At 38.1% G+C, this 21729-nt stretch overlaps 1 protein-coding gene across 8 annotated transcripts in view; it reads right to left on the bottom strand.

The window, feature by feature from the left end:
* KYAT3 (kynurenine aminotransferase 3) overlaps positions 1-21729 on the bottom strand; it is a 62034-nt gene that overhangs the window by 24831 nt on the left and 15474 nt on the right. For all 8 annotated transcript variants that reach the window (XM_045897265.3, XM_045897263.3, XM_045897261.3 and 5 more), the window contains 3 exons: positions 6843-6901; positions 6399-6543; positions 2788-2937 (listed from right to left, as the gene is read on the bottom strand). In XM_045897265.3, coding sequence (XP_045753221.1) covers positions 2788-2937; positions 6399-6543; positions 6843-6898 — 351 coding nt within the window. In that variant the 5' untranslated portion in view covers positions 6899-6901. The remainder of the gene's footprint in view (positions 1-2787; positions 2938-6398; positions 6544-6842; positions 6902-21729) is intronic.

Below are 21729 nucleotides of genomic sequence, written 5' to 3'. Positions count from 1 at the left end.
GAAATCAAGAGTCAGACAACCAACTGAGCCAGCCAGGTGCCCCTCTTTTTATCTTTTTAAACCTAGTAATATTTCATGAAAATTTCCTATTATTATAGTTTTAGTATTTATTATCTTAATGGCTACTTGAGAGCCTTCTGAATTCTAGAATAGATTTTTTTTTTTATCATTTGCTTGTATAAATAACAATTCTGGGGCACCTGGGTGCCTCAGGTGGTTGAGCATCTGACTCTTGATTTCAGCTCAGGTCATGATCTTATGATCGTGGAACTGAGCCCCGTGATGGGCTCCGTCCTTAGGGAGGAGTTGGCTTGAGATTCTCTCTCCCTCTGCCCCTCCCCCCACTAGTGCCCATGCGTCCGCACGCTCTCTCTCTAAAATAAATAAATCTTTAAAAATAAATAAATAGCAATGCTATGTTTATTTGTGAGTATATGTAGTTTCTCTACTTTTAAATAGCTGAATAAATTCACACGATTGCTATTGCTAGATTAAAAAGTATAAACTTTTTTTTTAAGATTTTATTTATTTATTTGATAGAGAGAGACACAGTGAGAGAGGGAACACAAACAGAGGGAGTGGGAGAGGGAGAGGCAGGCTTCCTGCGGAGCAGGGAGCCCGATGCAGGGCTCGATCCCAGGACCCTGGGATCACGACCTGAGCCGAAGGCAGACGCTTAATGACTGAGCCACCCAGGTGCCCCTAAAAGGTATAAAAATTTTTATGGCACCTTATACAGACAGCCAAATTGCTTTAGAAAAATTGAGTAACTATTTATAATTTCACAAATCAACACTAAGTTGTCTCACTTAACTTTTGTTGGTTAGATTAGTAATACTTAATTGGTCTAAATTTGCACTTTTAACTGTGTATTTCTTATGATGTGAAATACCTGCTCAAACGCCTTTCTCATATAAGGGCCTTACATTCTAAAGCCCCTTTGTTTGTGCTAGTCATTCAATTCACACTGAACACCTACTATACAGTCTACTATGTTAGGTGTTAGCTACTGTGAAGGGCAAAGAAATCAATCTTTGTTCATTCCCTTGGGAAGGGATCTTTCCCTCAAGCAGACTGTAAGTTCCTAATTAGTCTGTGAAATTCTCAGAGACCAAGACGACCTATCTTTGAACCCTAGTGAGAAACACAGGTGCCTGCTTTGAAGTGAGAGCTCAATAAAGGAAAATAAATTGGGGAGGCAGGGAGGTAAAATTGAAAGAATATGCTTGACACTCTTTGCTGCAATTTCTTTATTTTTATGATGGGAATAATTCCCCTCTCTTTCTGAAGAGTATTTCTTGAGTACTCAGTATTTTAAGGACTGGCCGTACAGCAATAAACTGGTTCTCCTGGAACTTACATTCTACCAAGAGAGACAAAAAAACAAGAAATCACGGAAGTAAATTAGATAATTTCAGATGGTAATAAATGCTATAAAGGAAATAAAACAGGTCAATGTGATAGAAAGTGACATGTGTTTGGTTTCAAAATATCAGATACAGTGATCAGGGAAGAAAGAATAGAGAAAAGAAAGTCAAGGGCTGAGCCTCGGGATGTTCCAGCAGAATGCAGGAGGAGGAAGCAACAAAGGATTAACATCAAAGAATGAGATAAAACTTTCAACTAGTTTATAGGATTAAAGGAGATTATATATATAAAAGTATACCTGTACTTCCTTCAGATGTTTCCTTAAGTAGCTTATTGTCTGGCATAGGAGAGGGAGTTAGAGATGTAACAGAAAAACATAATACAAAGTAAGAGCAGTATCTTTTATACAAGAGGTACAGGGAAAGTGCCATGAGAGTTCAAAGAAAGGAATTAACAACATAGATCCCGGTAAATATTCATTCTTCAGACTTAAGCAATGCCTCTCTGGAGTCTTCCAGGCCGTCACCACCATAACTTGCACATTGTCCACCACTGACTGTCACACGCATTCCCATTCACTAGTTTGCGAGTATCTCCTCTACTAAACGGGGATCTCCTTCCACACAGAAACTGTCTTTTTAAAAATCTCCCGTGGTGCCTAGCATAGGAGATCCTCAGTGATTTCTGAATGAGTGAAGAGGTCAGGAAATACTGAAGCAGGGGTACTGGAAGGATGATGGGGACACAGGGGCAGAGCTGACTGAGTCTGGAGCCATGTGGGTCACAGTACTAAAGCAGAAATCACTCATCCTTGTTACACATGGTGCTGTTAACAATGTTGGGCACAAAAACACACTGACCAAATACTCCCTGACTGAGTTCAGATAAGGGTAATTTTAGTCATGCAAATGAAAGACTCATTTTCCCCATCATTGCTAGCCCCTTCCACTTACCCTTACCTAAACAGGCTGTAAAAATAAGAATGAGTCACATGCAACAAAATAGATGAATCTCACAGACATAATGATAAATAAAAGAAGCTGTTCAAGAGTACATACTGTGTGATTCCATTTATATCAGGTTAAAGAGCAGGTAAAATGAGCCTATGGTGATACAAGACAGAAGAGTAGTTACCTCTGGAAGAATATAAACTACACAGGGGCAAAAGGGAGCCTTCTAGGTGCTAGAAATGTACTATATTTCACCTGGTTTGTGGTTACATGGACACATATACACACACATATAAATATACATTTGTAAACAATTTATAAAGCTGTATACTTATGATTTGTGAATTTTACTCATGTGTACTATATGTCAAAAATTATTAAAAATAAAATGTAGAATAAATAAAAGATTCAAAGGCAGTACAAATGATAATAATTGATATAGGTAAGATGATAATGTTAATATACTTACTTCATCTCCCTCATCAATTAATCCTTGAATGGCATTAAAAAGAGAGCCATACGCTCCTACTGTCACAAGGATTTCTTTATTTGGATTGATTTGATTTTGATAAATTTTTTCATATAAGCAGGCTAGAGCTTTCACAAGTGATGGATGACCCTGTTGAATAAAAAAGAAGAAAAAAAAATCTTGAATTTGATTATGGGATCTACTTCTTGGAGGTACTCTGGATCTAAAATGAAAGAATTTTTAAAATTTAGGTTTTATGTTTGTAATTATCCAAGGAAAATTTGTATTTTTTAATGGAGATAAAAAACATTTTTCACTACTTTCAGAGGATTCCTACATGAAGGATCATGAAAACTTGCTAATGACTAAGAAAAAAAAAACCCTATTAAACAGTTGGTTTTGGAATTTAAAATTCCAACGTATATGTTTTGATAAAGATTGGCTTCAGTACCAAATATATCTTTGACAGTACATTTTTGACAGCAATCAAATCACATTCAATTATTTTTGACAGTAATTAAATTATATTGGATAGAGTTGGACTTTTTTCCCAGTAAAAAAAAGAAAACCTGCATTGTCTATACATCCTGATTCTGTTCTTCCATGTTACCAAAGAGAAGGCTATTATGCCAACCAATGGATTATGGAGAGAGGGCAAAAACAAATTCCCCCAAGAAATACACATTAGTGCTCATGTGAGAGTTATGTTAGGAGGAAGTAGGACATTCACCACATGAGAGCCAAGAGGGGAGGAGTCATCCAAGCAAACAACAACGTTCACCAGAGGAATGAAGGGACTGTAAATGCACAAACTCGGAGACATGTAAGGAGTCTTTTTTTTTTTTTTTAAGATGTTATTTATTTGTCAGAGAGAAAGCGAGCGCAGGGAGGGGCAGAGGGAGAAGCAGGCTCTGCACTGAGCAGGGAGCCCGATGTGGAACTCGATCCCAGGACCCTGGGATCATGACCTGACCTGAAGGCAGACGCTTAACTGACTGAGCCACCCAGGCATCCCTGTAGGGAGTCTTAACTCCTTCATTCGCTCTTCCTCGATTCTTCTCTTCTGTGTTCTCTGCGCTTGCCTCCTTCTCTTTCTTTTCCTTCCCTTTTCCCCTCCTTGTCTTATTTGGTATTGAAGTCAGTATTTCTTATGGCTTATTTTTTCCTAGCATGTAGCTCCTCTTTTTGCTTTTGGAGAACCACCTTGATTTTCTGTCAGTTGCCAAGTGAGAGTCCAAGTGCAGGGCACCTAGGACTCTGGAGTAATAAACTGGGTCAGGATACAGGACAAGAGGGAGGCTGGTAGGATATACCCCAGGTTTATGAAGTAAAATAGCCTTTGGTCATTTTAAGTTATCCATCCCAGCTCACATGAAAAGGAGGCTTTTTTTTTTTTTAAGATACTTTTGTTGTCACCTTTGACAGAATGTTGGCTAGTATGTCACAGGCCCTCACCCAATTGAAATTAACAAAAACAAAGCTGTAGCCTATTTTTCATATTTTGAAATTAGGAGATATTATAATATTAGAGAAATTGGGTATAATTACTAATGGGGGGGTAACAGAACACAGCCAGTAAACTAAAAAATAATAGCAAGGGAAAAAGACTACTTAAATTCAAGCTCCAAAAAATATACATAATTTGTGAAAAGAGCAAGAAAAGATTGTCACCACTCCTGGAAATCCAAAATTTCCTCTGAATTTCATTTTAATAACAGATCTAACAAATTCTAGCAATGGGTGATCTGAAAGCAACCATAAACACTACACATGTTTCCTCAGAATAATAAGGGTCTGTGTTTTCTTAAAATTTTTAATTACAAAAATAATGCATTCTTCATATAATAATTAAAATTAGGCAAAGTTGTATTAAAAAGAATTATGATCTCTCCTCAACAACACTTCCTTCACATCTCCCTGAGGTGACCAATGTCTTCCACAGCCTGATGACAGTGCAATACCATCCCCTGTGCTTATTCCAATATAAAAACACATATATACATATACTCACATATATTTACAAAAAGTGGAAAATATTTAAATAATGGGCATAGGTTACAGCAAAGGAAACAATCAACAAAACTAAAAGGCAATCTACAGAATGGGAGAAGATATTCACAAATGACATATCAGATAAAGGGCTAGTATCTAGAATCTATAAAGAATGTATCAAACTCAATACACAAAAAACAAAAAATCCAGTCAAGAAATGGGCATACGGCATGAGCAGACATTTCTCCAAAGAAGACATACAGATTGCCAACAGACACATGAAAAAATCCTCAACATCACTCCTCATCAGGGAAATACAAATCAAAACCAAAACCACATTCTGACAGGTTTGATATCACCTCAAACCTGTCAGAATGGCTAAAATTAACAAGTCAGGAAATGACAGATGTTGGCAAGGATGTGGAAAGGGGAACCCTCTTACACTGTTGGTGGGATTGCAAACCGGGGCAGCCACTCTGGAAAACAGTATGGAGGTTCCTCAAAGAGTTAAAAATAGAACTACCCAGGGTGCCTGGGTGGCTCAGTCGGTTAAACCACTGTCTTCAGCTCAGGTCATGATCCCGGAGTCCTGGGATTGAGCCCTGCGTCAGACTCTCTGCTCAGCGGGGAAGCCTGATTTTACCTCTCCCTCTGCCTGATGCTCCCCCTGCTTGTGCTCTCTCTGTCAAATAAATAAATAAAAATCTTAAAAAAAAAAAAAAAAGAACTACCCTGTGATCCAGCAATTGCACTACTAGGTATTTATCCAAAAGATACAAAAGTGCTGATTCAAAGGGGTATCTGCACCCCAATGTTTATAGCAGCAATGTCCACAATAGCCAAAACATGGAAAGAGTTCAAGTGAATAGATAAAGAAGATGTGATATATATAGAGAGAGATATATATATCTCTCTATATGTATCACAATATATATACATACATACACACACACACACACACAATGGAATACTACTCAGCCATCAAAAGAATGAAATCTTGCCATTTGCAACAACATGGATGAGGCTAGAGAGTATAATGCTAAGTGAAATAAGTCAGAGAAAGACATATAGTATACACTTTCACTCATATGTGGAATCTAAGAAACAAAACAAACAAACAAAGGAAAAAAGAGAGAGACAAACCAAAAAACAGACTCTTAACTACACAGAGAACAAATGGGTGGTTAGCAGAGGGGAGGTGGGCAGGGAGATGGGTGAAATAGGTGACAGGGATTAAGAGTACACATCGTGATGAGCACTGAGTAATGTGTAGAATTGCTGAATCACAATATTGTACACCTGAAACTAATATAACACTGTACGTTAACCATACTGGAATTAAAAAAAAAAAAACCTGGAAAAAAAAGAGAGAAGATTCTCCCTCCCTTGTTGCCATCAGACCCTATAAGTAAAGGAAAAACCAAGATAAGACTGTGGAGGGGTTAGAAGTTGGGGACGGCTCCTTCTAGGAGGTAAGGGCAAGGGTGGTGGTCCCTCTGATTATTAGGTTGGGACAGTTGGTCCCAGAAAGCCAAGTACACAGAAGTGACAGGAGTACATTCACACAAAATACAATATAAAATACAAGTTCATGCCCCACATGGTCTTCATATACTTACAAAGCCTCGTGTATACTGGTTCAGGCTATCAATTGCTGCAATCTCCGATAATTTCTCCTTTACATATATAGGAGGGGATATATCTGGAAGGCCTTGACCAAGATTCACAACAGAGGGGTCTGCAGCCAACTTTGTAAATTCAATCCTAAAATTAAAAAAAATACTAATAAGTACCATAATTACAAAGTTAGTGTTTTATACCTCATGATCTTAACATAAAACTGAAAAACTAAGACCTAGTTTAGTCTTACAAATAAAAAAAAAATGAGTTCCCAACAAAAACTTTACCACTTACGAAATGACTTTGTCTAATTAAATGATGGCTGAACTAATGAACTTAGAAGTTTCTTACAAATCTCAATTTATTGATACCCAACTAAGAATACCAAAATGTGTAGGAAAAAAGCGTCACCAAATTATTGTTTTTTATTCCAAGGTACTCACCACACATTACTATCAAGGCCTTCAATTCGTTTCGCATTGATGATTTTCAAAGACATCTTCTGAAAGATACAAATATTGAAAGGTTTTTAAAATTTCTTTAATCAACAAAAAAGCCAGAAAATCACAGATAGCTCTACCTTTTCCCTACTGTTGCCATGGAAAAAAGCAGTACCATAATGACAAATGCCAGACCCCAAAATACAAAATTCTGAAGTGCAATCATCTCCCACCTACTGCCCTAAGGAATGCTTTTTCTTATGATCCTTAGATGTTTATCTTCTCACAAAGGAACAAAAATATCACCCTCACCTAAAAAAATAAACCAATCTGAAGGCCTGAAATGTACTGAAGAGAACAATAATGATACTTAAAAAAGTCAGTTTAAAAAATTCCTTGAGTCATTCTCTGAAGATCATTTTAGGTAAGATGGACCAACAGTTCCACAAGTACGTGCCTTGGATGGCATACAGGAAAGAAGCACTCAACAAGTGGTTTTAAAACTATGCAGTAGAGAGCCCCAAATCATAACAGCTCACATTATTGAGTCCTGAGCACATACAGGCACTGTTCTAAGTGTTGTACATAATTAAATCATTTCATAGTCACAACAACCCTATGTAGTGGTTCTCTTATTACCCCTAATTTATGTAGGAGCAAAGTGAGGTCAGAGGATAAGGTTACAGAACTTTACACATCTGCCCAAGTTTACAGAAGCTAGTAACATTTAAACCCAAACAGATTCAACTCAGGATTTGAACCCAGTCAGTTTGACTCCAGAATACATACTCAGATTTCTTTCCTTTTTTCATTTTTTAGATTTTATTTATTTTTAGAGCAAGAGCATGAGCAGGGCAAGGGGCAGAGGGAGGGAGAGGGAGAGAGAGAGAGAATGTCAAGGAGACTCCATGTTGAGTGCAGACCCCAACGCAGGGCTTGATCCCACAACCCTGAGATCAGGACCCAAGCTGAAATCAAGTGTTGGACACTTAACCGACTGAGCCAACCAGGTGCCCCCTGATTTATTTCTATATACTGTCTTTTATGTAACATGACCTTATAAAAAATATTACCAGAATGCTGCCTCCTAAAAAAGTGTACTAGACATTTAGATCAGGTCTCCTTATATCAAGGAAGCTAGGGCTATGGTAGAAAAATATTAAAAGTTAAAATTATGGTCCGGCATACAATTTCTTAGTTCTCTAGATTTTAAAATTAAGTTTATACTATCTCCCCAAAGCACTAAATTAGTGTTGAGTTCACTGTTAACAAGCTGCTAGGGAAAAAAAAAATGATTGGCAGCATTTTTATAAAGATTTTCCTAATAGAATATTAAAGCAATTTTAATTCAGTCTGGGAGGAAGATAATGATAATGGTTATTAAATAAACCATTGTTCTCATTCTATTCCAACAATGGAGCCAAGAAAAATACCTTTTTACTCTCATATTTTTTAATCTTTGAAACTCCAGTGAAGTAAATCACATGCAAATTCTCCAGAGGTTAAGGTGCCTTCCAGAATATCATTATGATTAAGCACCCACCTGAACATGATGCTATTTTAGAAACTACAATTATAAAACTAAAAAGTCCCAGAATGATAGACAGAAAAGATATTTTAACAATTGTCCTTTGCCATTAAAATGTTTAAAACTTAATGATTCATTTAGCATGTAGCTGCAAACACAAAGTACAAATTCATATATAAACAATTGAGAAAAGTCTGCAGCAGGTCATTTAGATACAAAGTCCCATTTTACTTAAAATATTTAGATAATTGAAGGCTTTTTAAATTTTATTTCCAGATTTAATTTTAAAATCTGTATCCAGAACAGCCTCTCTCTCACAACCTCCCTGCCTCTGCTCCTTTCCACCTCTATGCCTCAACCATTTTAATATTTGAAATATTCCGTTTTACTTCTGTAGCTTCACATATGATCATTCCTCTGCCTTAGTGGTCTTTCTACACCAATGTTTACCAACCTTTTTTTCATCACTGCTCCCATAAGGAGACCTTTTAGATATTTCTTCTAATCATCTCCCCTACTGCCCCATAAATTAAGGAGTTTTGTCAGATAGGGCTGAGGTTTACAAGGTCACAAAACATTGTAATAGCTATGGTTGGTTTCACCCGCCAAGCACCAATTTTCTCCCCTTGAGAGCAATAATGGCCCTGTTGAGAATGCATATTCTATATTCAATTCGATCCCTGCTCCTCACCACCCTGTCTCTGCACTTTGCTAACTCCTAATCCACTTGCCACTTTCAGTTCTCAAGTTAGACTTCATTTCCTCCAGAGAGTGTTTTCTGATTCCCTAGGTCTAGGTTATATGTTCTTCCTACGTACTCCTATTACATGGAGTACTTTCCAGCATTTACTATATATAACACTGTAATTTTCCTGTTTATTTATCTATATCCTTGCTTAGACTGCAAACCCTGAGGATTAGTTCTAGCTTGTTCACTGGTATGTGTCTGTATTAATCAGGTTTCTCCACAGAAACAGAACCAATACAGGATGTGCATATATATATAGTGATTCAAGGAATTGGCTCGTGGGACTTGTGGGGGTCAGCAAGTTTGAGATCTGCACAGCAGTCTGGCAGTTTGAAGGCCGAATTCCCTCTTCCTGGGGGGAGGCTTAGTTTTTTTCTCTTAAGGCCTTCAACTGATTGGATCAGGTCCACCCATATTCTATAGAGGGCAATTTACTTAAAATCTACTGATTTCAATGTTAATCTCATTTGGAAAACACCTTCAGAGACATCTACACTGATGTTTGAACAAATATGTGGGTTCCTTGGCCGAGCCAAGTTGACATAAAATTAACTATCACAGCGTCCAACATGTAGAACTATGCTTAGCATAGTAATTTTTCAACATAGTAATTTTTCAACAAATATCTGATGAATGAATGAAAAAATCTACACATTAGAAGTGAACTTATGGTATCAGCTTAAGTTAGGTACTTATTGTATCAGTCAGCTTAAATTAATTTATGCTTCAGTAACAGATGACGCCAAAGTCTTGGTGGCTTAAAATCATAAAGGTTTCTTCTTCATACTACATACCCACTGAAGGTCAGGTCTGCTTTGTTCCATGTCACTGTCACTCTGAGACATAAGCTGATGAAATAGCCTCTTTTTGGAATACTGTTAGTTTCACAGCAGAGGGAAAAAAATTTTAATTTCTGCTTAGATGTGCATATACCACTTCTACTCAAATTGTATTGGACAAGGCAATTCATCGCTATGGCTGATACCAACATGGCAGAAATGAAGTCTGGAGGTACAATGACTGTTGTGGGTGGAATTATGTACCCCCCTGCCAAATTCATATTGAGGCCCTACCACCCAGTACCTCAGAATGTGACCTTATTTGGAAATAGGTTCATTGCAGATGTAATTTGCTAAATTAAGGTCATGGGTTGTGGGGAGGATAATCTGATGACAGTGTCCTTATAAAAAGGGTGAATTTGGAGACAGTCTGGTATACAGGGAGAATGTCACATGAAAATGAAAGTGGTATTTTTGAAAGTCAGGGAATGCTAGCGATTGACAGCAAACCACCAGAAACTAGGGGAAAAGCATGAACAGACTCTTTCTCACATCATACAGAAGAAACCAACCCTGGTACACTTTGCTCTTGGGCTTTTAGCCTACAAAACTGCGAGCTAACACAGTTTTGTTGCTTTAGCCACTCAGTTTGTCACACTCTGTTAAGGCAGCCGGAGGAAATTAATACAGTGATGAACATTTACAAGATACCCGACAGTGTCTAAAAACATCACGATTCAGCAGTAGATGCAAATGCTCACTACATAAGAATTACTGTCCAGAGTAGATCCAGTCTTATGAAATGAAAATAAACCTGGAATCTCATGGGGAATTAAGTATGAGCCTCAGGTGTACGATGGGAAATCTACAGGGCCTATATAATTTCTGGACCAGCTACTCCATGAGCTGGTTTCTGCTCCCAAGTAAATTAGTGCCTGGTATACATAATATTGCACTGCTATGTTATAAACACAAAAATGCTAGTGAAATAATCAGCAGCATCTTTTTTTGTCCACTTGAGGCTGTAAAGTGCAGTTCTGCAGAATCACCACTAGGTGCCACTCTTGGCAGAGATGAGAAAAAGCTTACTGCTAATTCCTCCTAAAATGGTTACTGCAATGGTGTTGGCACAAAGGAAAACTTGGAAAGAAGAAAAAAGATTACCCATTATCCTAAGACTCTAGCATACTAAAGTTTCAACTGTATATATTTTGGGGACTCTGCCTGTAAGGCTGCTGCTTTTAGGTCAGATAGGATAGGTATAGAAAAAGTCTTCCCAAATGATGGGTTAAAGCTGGGGAAGCTGAGGCTGTTAGTATCTATGAAGCTGAGTCAATGAGTCTGTGCACTGAGTCAAGCATAAAAAGATAAAGAGTGCAAGAAAAGGTCAGAAACAGAAATAACAAAGCTAATGGTTAGAGAGAGGTGAAGACAATAATCAGACATGAGAAACAGACAGACCCCAGTACTTCAAGACTAGGCTGGAGCAGAAAGTAACAATATAATGGGGACCCCTCTAATGTGGTGTCTGGCTGCTGGGGCAGCCAAAACATCCATTATCTTTCAGATCTATGTTGCAATCACATGTAATTTTTTAAACATTTGCCTTTTAAGAGAGTATCTTAAACATTTTATAAATTTTCTCAGTCATAAAATTTTCACTTTTGATTAGCAGATATTATTTCAGTTTCTTTACTCATTCATTCCCTATCGTTTGGGCATTTGTTATTCTCAATGTTTTGCAATTATAGGTAGTGTGTTTCTACTGTGCATTTAATTATAGGGTTCCTATTCTGTTTCCTTCAGTTTTAAAGTTTGATGTGGAGGGGAATGCCCTACTATAACACAGATGACATATCATCAATATATAGTCATCTAGTTCCAGCTAAACTAACGAAACACACAACTTTTGATTTACTTTTATGTAAAATGTAAGGTATAAAATTTGATGTTCCAGCAACAACAGTGATGACAGTATTATTTCCCTTCATTCCTTAGCACTTACTTCCTAAATGTCTTTTTTTAAAAGATTTTTAAAATATTATTTATTGGAGAGAGAGAGAGAGAGAGACAGATAGCGAGAGAGCACCAGTACGGAGGAAAGGGATAGGCAGGTTCCCTGCAAGCAGGGAGCTGGATGTGGGGCTCGATCCCAGGACCCTGAGATCATGACCTGAGCCAAAGGCAGATGCTTAACTGAGTCACCCAGGCACCACTGTCTTTTTTTTTTTTTAATACAGATCTATTTTTAAAAGAAATTTTGCAGGCCTCTGGGTGGTACAGTCAGTTAGATGTCCAACTCTTGGTTTCAGCTGGATCATGATGTATGGGGTTGTGAGAGCAAGCCCCACATCAGGCTCCAAGCTCCGTGAGGAGTCTGCTAAGGTTTCTCTCTCCCTCTCCCTCTGCTCCTCCCCGTTCTTGCTCTCTGGTGCTCTTTCTCTCCCTCTCTCAAATAAATAAATAAATCTTTAAAAAAAATAAAAAGAAATTTTGAACATAACTGCATAATTTATTGCATAATAAATTGCATAATTTATTGACACTTTACCAGTTTGAGAGTTTGCCAGAAAGTTGATTGTTCCCTAAACTAAGAAGAAACTTTGTTATATTCTTTCCTAGCTTTGAGGCTGAGAAACAGATCAGTGCATAGTAGCTATATTACTCAGCTCTCTCAGCTGCACAGACAGAAACCCAATCAAAAACAGTTTCAGCAAAAAGGGGAATTTATTAGAAAGTTCGTGTCACCATGATAAGGAAAGAAGTGTGGCCAGGCTTACAGGTAACTGAAGCCAGAAAACTGAACCTCACCAGGGCTCTGCTTCATCCACATTTCTACCCAATCTCAGTCTGCTTTTCTCCACAGGAGACAAAAACACAGTCACACCTCCCAGTTTCACCACCAGAGGGACTGAGAGTTGTTTTCTCTACTCCAATTTTGAAAATTCTAGGGAAGGGCTCTGAATGGCCTAGCCTTGGCTAATAAACTGTAGCATTTCCCCAACAATTTAAAAAGTACTATATAAGTATGGTTGTTAAGATCATGATGAAAAAACATTAGCAAAAGCAGTGTAGAGCAAGATCATGAGAGGTGTAGAGACACAGTCGAACACTGATGCCCTTTTTTTGGATGATGTCTTTTTAATGTGCTCACTACCTAATCAAGTAATGGTACAGACCTGACTCCACAATCCCCTGGTTCTTCCAGGTGTGCTCCCTGAGCCAGAAGCTGTCATACCCCTGGAGAGTACCTCTATAAGACATTAGCTTCTTTTGAAAAACATAGATGGAATGGGGAAAAGAGCATTTTCTGGAGAAATAGGAGTTGATGATGTTCTTGAAAGGAGGGAGGGGTCTCAGGCTATGGCAGTCCATCTAAACGGGAAGTTCATAGGGAATCTGTAGCAGAGCTAAAGATACGGAGCTCGTAATCTGTAGCAGAGCTAAAGATACGGAGCTGAAGCTTCTACTGCTGCAACAGAGAGCCAGGGGAAAGAGTTGGCTATAGAACCAAATTCTAAGGCAGGGGTGAAGTTAAGTTTCCTCTTATATGCCGACTGATACATTGTTAGTGACTGCGATCTCATGTCTCCTTTACATTCTAACTACATTGGCTTTCATTCATTCATGCAACGAATATTTATTGAATATGTATTGTGCACAAGGTATTCTTTGGTGTGGGATAGATCAGCGAGCAAAACAAACCAAGATTCTCTATTCTCATTGAGCCCTTCTTCTTTCTATACCTTAAACATACCTGGCTTGTTTCTATTATATATTATATTACTCTATATAGTTATTCACCTCTCCTTTTCAGAAGGAGTGACTCTGAGATTGGCCATGTGATTGGCTCTGGTCAATGGAGTGTGAGTGGATGTGACCTACTATATCTAAGTAGCTGCAAATGTTTTTGCATGGTTACGGCTCATACTCACACTTCTCTACTATGAGAAGACCATGTCTCAGAGAGGGGCTACTCCTTTAGCCTCAATCCTGGAATAAAAAGACACAGAATAGAGCTACAACCTGGAGCAAAGCCACTACTGATTTGTAGCCTACATATAATATGGGTGAGAATAAAAGGTTTAGTGACCTAAGAAGGTAAGATTTTGTGGGTTTTGGTACTGCAGCAAAGTTGCTGATATAAAAGCCTTTGCAATTGCTGTGTGCTCTGCCTGGAATGCCCTTCTTTTAGGCCCAGATTCTCCTCTCCACCTCACCTCGCCCTGCCTTTGTTTCCTTGGGTGAATGCTAGAGCAGCAATGGCTGCCTCCTCCACTTGGAAACTGGTGTGTAGCAAGGAATCTGTGTGTGTGTGTGTGTGTGTGTGTACATGTGGTCGGACCTCATGGTGCCTTGGAGGAGATGAAAATGAGTTTTCCCTACTATATAAATAAATATCTGTATGGTTAAACACACACACACACAAATATCAAAATATACCCTCCTCAGAGAGGGCTTCTAAAACTATATGCCTTAATATTACTCACTGCCTCTCTCCTACTAGCCCCACCAAGAATTTTAGCATGTTTCTCTATTTAATTTTCTTATGACGTTCACCACTATTTGAAGTCATTATTTCTTAATTATCTATCTTGCTCACTAAAATGAAAACCTCAGACAACAAGGACTTATCTTGCTCAGTGCTGTATCTCTGGTAACTAAAATGGTGTTTGGCAGGTTGTATTTACAAGTATTTTCTGAACACATGAATGAAATCCCCCCTCTTTTTAACTATCCTCATTTTTAATGCCCATTTCAAGGGCATCCTCCCTCTAACCTATCACCCAGTGCTAAAGAGCCATGCACTTAAAACAGATGATGGGCTACCACTTCTCTCTAAAATCTTCAGTGACTCTCCTCAAACTATGGAATGTGGTTCAAATTCAAACCTGTCACTCAAGGCCCTTAATCTACTTTCAGCCTTCTCTCCCACCACGCTATCCCCTCACATACAGTGATTCAGTGATTCAACAGCTCAGGGCCACTTGCCATTCTCTAATTACACTCATGGTATTTCTGTTTCCCATGCTTTTATTTTTTTTATTTTTTATTTTAGTAGAGAGAAGGAGAAAGAGTGCACACGCATGTGAGAGAGAGCAGGGGGAGGGACAGATGGAGGAGAGAGTCTCACGCAGACTCCATACTGAGCACAGAGCCCAATAAAGGGCTTGATCTCATGACCACGAGATCACGACCTGAGCCAAAATCAAGAGTCGGATGCCTATCCAACTGAGCTACCCAGGTGTCCCAGAGAGAATCTTAAGCAGGCTCCATGCCCAGTGTGCAGAGCCCAACACAGGGCTTAATCCCATGACCCTGAGATTATGACCTGAGCCGAAATCAAGAGTCAGACGCTTAACCAACTGAGCCACCCAGGCACCCCTGTTTCCCATGCTTTTATTCAAATTCTTTCCCCCTGTTTGATGTGATCTTCTCCATAATCCCCACTGTGGTAGGCTCAGAAATGACCTCCCAAAAGATGTTCACATCCTAACCCTTGGAAATTGTGACTATTGCCTTATGTCCTTGCAGATGTGATTGAATTAAGGGTCTTGAGTTGGTCTTGATTATTTTTGGGTTTTCCAGGTGGGCCCTAAATATAATCACAGGTATCTTTAAAAGGAAGCAGGGGTTCATACACATACAGAGGAAAAGGCCATGTGAAGATAGAGCAGAGGGCAATCTGAAGATGCTGGCCTTGAAGATTAGGCTGACATGACCATAAGCCAAGGAGTACCAGCAGCCACCAGAAGCTGGACAAAGTAAGGAACAGATTTCCTTACTGGAGGGAGTGTGGCCCTGCTGAAACTTCATTTTGGCCCAGTGATACTGATCTTGAATTCTCATCTCCAAAACTGAGAATAAATTTCTGTATTATTAAGCCATCAAGTTTGTGGTAATTTTAATTTCCTATGGCTGTAGTGGCCATAGGAAACTATTAAACATAATCTACCTGACAACATATAGATGGTGATTAAAGACATTAAGAATGTAATTAAAGAAAATTACTAAACCCTTCCAAACCCACATTTCCTTAGCTGTAAATTGGAGATAAAAATAGTATTTACAAAATAGGACAGCTAGAAGGATTAAATGAGACATCATATAAAGCACATAGTGCAGAGGCACATGGTGAACACTCAAAAAAATATTTATTATTATTATTGCTTGACTTAAAAAAACCTATGAAATCTATTATGATTTTGTAGAAAATCAGAGTATGCCACCCCGAAATATGCCACTTTGACATAAGGATCATTTTGGGCTAAAGGTAAGTGAGAAGAAGCAGATGCAAGAAAAACTCTCTGCCCTCCCCTCTCTACCAGGATAGGCAAGGCAATCACCAGAGACAATTCTAGACTTTTATCAGCTGAAATAGCATCAGAGGAGTAACTGTGTAAGAACTCTTATTAAAACTACCCTTATTTTCCATTCCTAAGCCTCTTTTCCTTTGTCTTGTCACTTCTCTATAAATTTACTATACTTTCTCAAGATGCTATCCAAGCCCAAGTTCTAACCACCCTTTTGAGTTAGTTATTCATCACTGAACTCTTCTGTATGTACAATGCATATGTTAATTATGTTTGTTTTACTCTTGTTGATCTGACTTTTGTAAATCTAATTTGCAGGGCCTCAGTCAGAAAACCTAGGAGGATGGATTATAGAGTTATATTTTTCCTCCCTTACAATATCATTCAGTGGGCTCAAAAATCTTAAATAGTTACCAGGTGAGCCAAAGAATGAGAGAAAGTATTACAACACATATCTTACAAAGACTATTATTTGGAATACATAAAGAACTTTTACAACTCAATAGGAAGGCAAACAAGGTTTGACAGCCACTTTGTAGAAGATATAAGAATGGCCAAAAGCACATAAGAGATCTTCAATGCCATTAGTCATTAGGAAAATGCAAAATAAAACCACAATGAGGTACTACTAGATACCCATCAGAATGGCTAAAATTGTAGATACTGAGTGTTGGTAAGGATGCGGAGTAGCTAGAACTCATACAACCCTAATGGGAATGTGAAATGGTACAACCACTGTGGAAAGCTGCTTAGCTTAAAAATTAAACATAAATGTAGCATACAACCTAACCATTCCACTGTTAGGTATTTACTTAAGAGAAATGAAAACATATGGCTACACAATGACTTGTACACAAATGTTCATAATAGTTTTATTCACAATAGCAAAAAACTGGAAATAATCTATAAGTCCATTAACAGGTAAAGGGGTAAACAAATGATGGTACATCCATATAATGGCATATTGTTTAGAAATAAAAAGGAATGAACTACTGATACATCACAACATGCATAAATTTAAAAATCATTATGCCTGTGAAAAAATGATAAATTAGTACATACTATATAATCCAATTAATATAAAATAATAATTTATAGATTATTTATTTTTAAAATTTATTTATTTATTTAGAGAACATGTGTGTGAGTGGGTGTGGGAGGGGCAGAGGGAGGGAGAGAGTCTTAAGCTCCATGCTCAGTGCATAGCTGGACGCAGCACTCGATTTCATAACCCTGAGATATAATTCGAGCCAAAGTCAAGAGTCAGAGGCTTAACTGACTGAGCCACCCAGGTAACCCTAAAATAATAATTTTTTAAAAAGCAAATTAATCTATGGAGCCAGAGCAAATCAAGAGAGTGAAGGATGGACTGCTAAAGAACGTTAGCGATCTTTTAGGGGTGATGGGCATGTTCTGTATGTTGATTTTAGCAATGGTCTCATAATACATGCATCTTTAAATAATCAGTGAGTTTTACATTCTAAATGGATGTTGTTTATTGTATTGATAAAGCTGATTTTAAAAAGCTGCCAGAGTAGTTTCTTATAAAACTAAAAATACACTTTCTATATAATCCAGCAATCACTCTCCTTGGTATTTACACAAAGGAGTTGAAAAATTATGTTCATAAAAAATCCTGTGCGTGAATATCTATAGCAGCTTTATTTATAATTGCCAGAACTTGGAAGCAACCAAGATATCCTTCATTAAGTGAATGGATAAACTGTGATACAACGAGACAGCAGAATATTATTCAGTGCTAAAAAAAAATAAAAATGAGCTATTCAGTAAAGAGACAACACATGGGGGAACCTTAAAGGTAAAATCATGAAGACAGTAAAAAGATCAATGGTTTCCAGAGTTTGGGAGGGGGAAAGAGGGATAAACAGGCAGAAGACAGGATTTTTAAGACTGTGAAACTATTCTGCAAGATACCATAAAGGCGCATTTGTGTCATTATACATCATCAAAAATCCATAGAATGTACAATACTAGGAGTGAACCCTAATATAAACTATGGACGTTGTGTAACAATGATGTGTCAATGCAGGTTCATCGACTGGAACAAATGCATCACTGTGGTGGTGGATACAATACAAAGGGAGGCTATGTGTGTGGGAGGGAAGGGGATATATGGGAATTCTCTAGTTCCTGCTCAGTTTTGCTCTGAATCTACCTATAATGCTCTAAAAACCAGACATCTATTAAAAAAATGAAAAAAAAATAATTAAAAAAAAAAGGTTCCAGAGCATTCTGAAATCATGTCTTCTCTCTCCCTTTGGACAAAATGCTCCTCAAGCAAGCAGACATTAACAGTTATCTCATAGATTTTGATGTCTTCCAAGTTATGACTATACATACATTCCAAAAAACCAGGCAAATCAGTCTTTTGCCACTAGATGGCACAGAATATTCCTGCAGTGGTAGAAGAACCAAAAGTAAAACTCAGAAGTGGAAACATAGAGCAGGGACCTATAACTTAAGATATACAAGGGGAAAAACTAATTATATAAAAATCCAACTTATAACTCAAAGGCACACATATTTAACCGGAACTTTTAAGCAATGTATATAGTTGTTTCATTTTATAATTACTTGTGTCTGATATGCTGTAGCTATTTGATATTTGTTGACTAAACAAATAAGTAAAAGGGAAGGAATCTCGATCCTTTCTGAGAAACAGTATTTTGCAGAAAAAATGGGTTCTTTAGTGGAGAATACGCAGTGGCTACAGCACAGCCTTAGAGGGCTAATTCTAGCAGAGCTAAAATTGGTCTTTGACATATTTTGCACCTTTGCAGACTGAACGTAACTGACAGACATGCAAACTCTGGTTCTAGAATTTTGATTCACTTCCCTCCATCCAGTGGAAATATGGGTTTTGCCTTCATTTGCAACTCAATTCCTTTATTACATACAAATTTATGCTTTTTGACTTTCCTTTGAACTGGGTATAACTTGTTTTGTTCCCTCATATGAATAAAATAAAAAATCTTTAATACATATTCATTTTTTTTAAAGATTTTATTTATTTATTTGACAGAGAGAGACACCGTGAGAGAGGGAACACAAGCAGGGCGAGTAGGAGAGGGAGAAGCAGGCTTCCCGCTAAGGTGGGAGCCCGATGCAGGGCTCGATCCCAGGACCCTGGGATCATGACCTGAGCCGAAGGCAGACGCTTAACGACTGAGCCACCCAGGCACCCCTATATACATATTCATTTTTACATTTGTATGAGTCATGATTTTGCCCTTTTCTGAAAATTACCTTCCAACAATACCTGTAGAGAAACAAGTTTCTTGTAAACAAGGGTTTCTTCAAACCTGGGAGCTGACAGAATAAATATATGGCTGGAATGCCAAAAAATGGGACTCAGGTCAAAAAAAAAAAAAAAGGCTGATTTATTCTCTTTGAAAATTAGGTCCAAGCCAAGATCCTGTGTGAGTTTACTGACCCCCCCTATACTGAAAAGGGTGAACCCTTTTGCCTATCTAGACTATATAATCCCATCCCCCAAGCCCCTAAAGTTAATTAGAGTAGGGATGGACAGAGTCAGGCTAAACTAATCCGGACAACTCTTGGAAATTTGGATTTGAGACTGAGCAAGAGCTCTTGGGTTTCTATTGTGTACTTGCACCAGGAAGATACATAAAGCTAGATCTGAGGCCCTGCCAAGCTGTAGTATATGGCTATATTCAATTAAAATTTCCAAGCTTAGTACAAAGAGCTTTCAAGCCAGGTAGATCTTACTTTGAAATTAAACATCAAAACTACTAGCTGTGTGAAGTAGCAGGTTACATGACTTCTCTGAAACTCAGTTTCCTCACTTGTTAATAAGGAAAATGAATGTGTGCCCCATGCAATTACCATGATGATTAAGTAAGTTAAATCCGTAGTGGAAAACACACCATATATTTAACACCTAGTGTCCACTTAGAAAATGGAAAAGATTCTCTTAGATACAAAGAGGATGAGTGAACTTTACACCAAATAGGGTAAAGAGACGGGTATGTACTAACTGTACGATAGTATTTTCACATCAAAAAAAGAGAGCTGTGGTTTCTTTAGGGAAGGACAGACTGAAGGAGAAGGGAAAGTTTTTGTTTGAGCTGCTATAAAAGAAATGTTTTTGTGCTTTTTGATGGGCATGTAAATTTTAGAAGACGCTTAAAAAAAAAAATTAATAGACCTATTTTTTTTTTTAAGGAGGCTCCACACCCAGCATGGAGCTCAATGTGGGGCCCAAACTCACAACCCTGAGATCAAGACCCGAGCTGAAATCAAGAGTTGGAGGCTTAACCGACTGAGCCATGCTGGTGCCCCAGGCCTATTTTTTAGAGTAGTTTTAGGCTCACAGCAAAACTGAGTAGAAAGTACAGGGTTCCCATAGCCCCCCACATGCTATCTCCACCAATAACATCCCCCATCAGAGTGGTACATTTGTTACAACTGATGAACCAATACTGACACATTACACAGGGTCCAGTTTATCTTAGGGTTCCCTCTAAGTGTTGTAAATTCCATGGGTTTTGACAAATGTGTTAACATGTGTCTGTTATGGCATCATACGGAATAGTTTCCTCAAGAAATCCTATTTAGGAAGGCTATTTTGAGGAGAAGCAGACCCCACATCATTAATGAAAGCAAAGCAGAAAACCAGTGGGCTACAAAACTGCAGTCTGAATGACTAAATCTAAAATAAGGTTAGTCTAACCAAGGGTCACATGGTGAGGTAGCAGGAGTGGGTGTTCCATGAGACATCTCACCAGCAAGGATTCCTTTCTTCCTTCCTTGCTTCTTCTCTTCCATCTTTCTCTCATCAATCTACTAATTCTTTTCTTTGGCTTTCTGGCACCAAGGAATAATATAAACTTTATATCCCAGTTTCTAAGCCTTTAAGATCTACGTGCTAAAATGGGGGACAAATAGTGATTTTCATCCTGAGTTCCTCTTTTTTCTTTTCTTGCTGTATAGCAGTAATTCTTTTCTTAACCTTTAAAGTATTATTTATTTAAAATTACAGAAGCAATAAAATATTGTAAAAACAAGCAAGTGATACAGATAAAGTGTAGCCCAGCCCCCAGTATAGTCCTTTTCTCAGAGGTAACTTTTATGTAAACAGTTTCCAACGATGTTAATGATGATCTTTCATGTTCTTTACTATTTGTTCTTGAAACAGAAAACTTCTAACAAAAGTTCCTTAATTTGGGGCACCTAGGTGGCTCAGTTGGTTAAGCGGCTGCCTTCGGCTCAGATCATGATCCCAGGGTCCTGGGATCGAGCCCCACATCGGGCTTCCTGCTTAGCAGAGAGCCTGCTTCTCCCTCTCCCTCTGCCTGCCGCTCTGCCTACTTGTGCTATCTCTCTGTCAAATAAATAAATAAATAAATCTTAAAAAAAAAAAAGTTCCTTAATTTAATCGAGGTGTCTGAAATTCGATGGGGTACTTCTAGTATTGCCGTTGGGAGGATAAAGAGTGCAGTGCCTATAAAAATTCCTACAGATGTAACTAAACTTCTTC

The sequence above is a fragment of the Mirounga angustirostris genome, unplaced genomic scaffold (genome assembly GCF_029215605.1).
Source record: "Mirounga angustirostris isolate CCGP_5_RB_7025 unplaced genomic scaffold, mMirAng1.0.hap1 SCAF_4, whole genome shotgun sequence".
NCBI classification, from domain to species: Eukaryota; Metazoa; Chordata; class Mammalia; order Carnivora; family Phocidae; genus Mirounga; species Mirounga angustirostris.
Note: the sequence above shows the minus strand (reverse complement) of the source record. Positions and strands in the feature narration are given on the sequence as shown.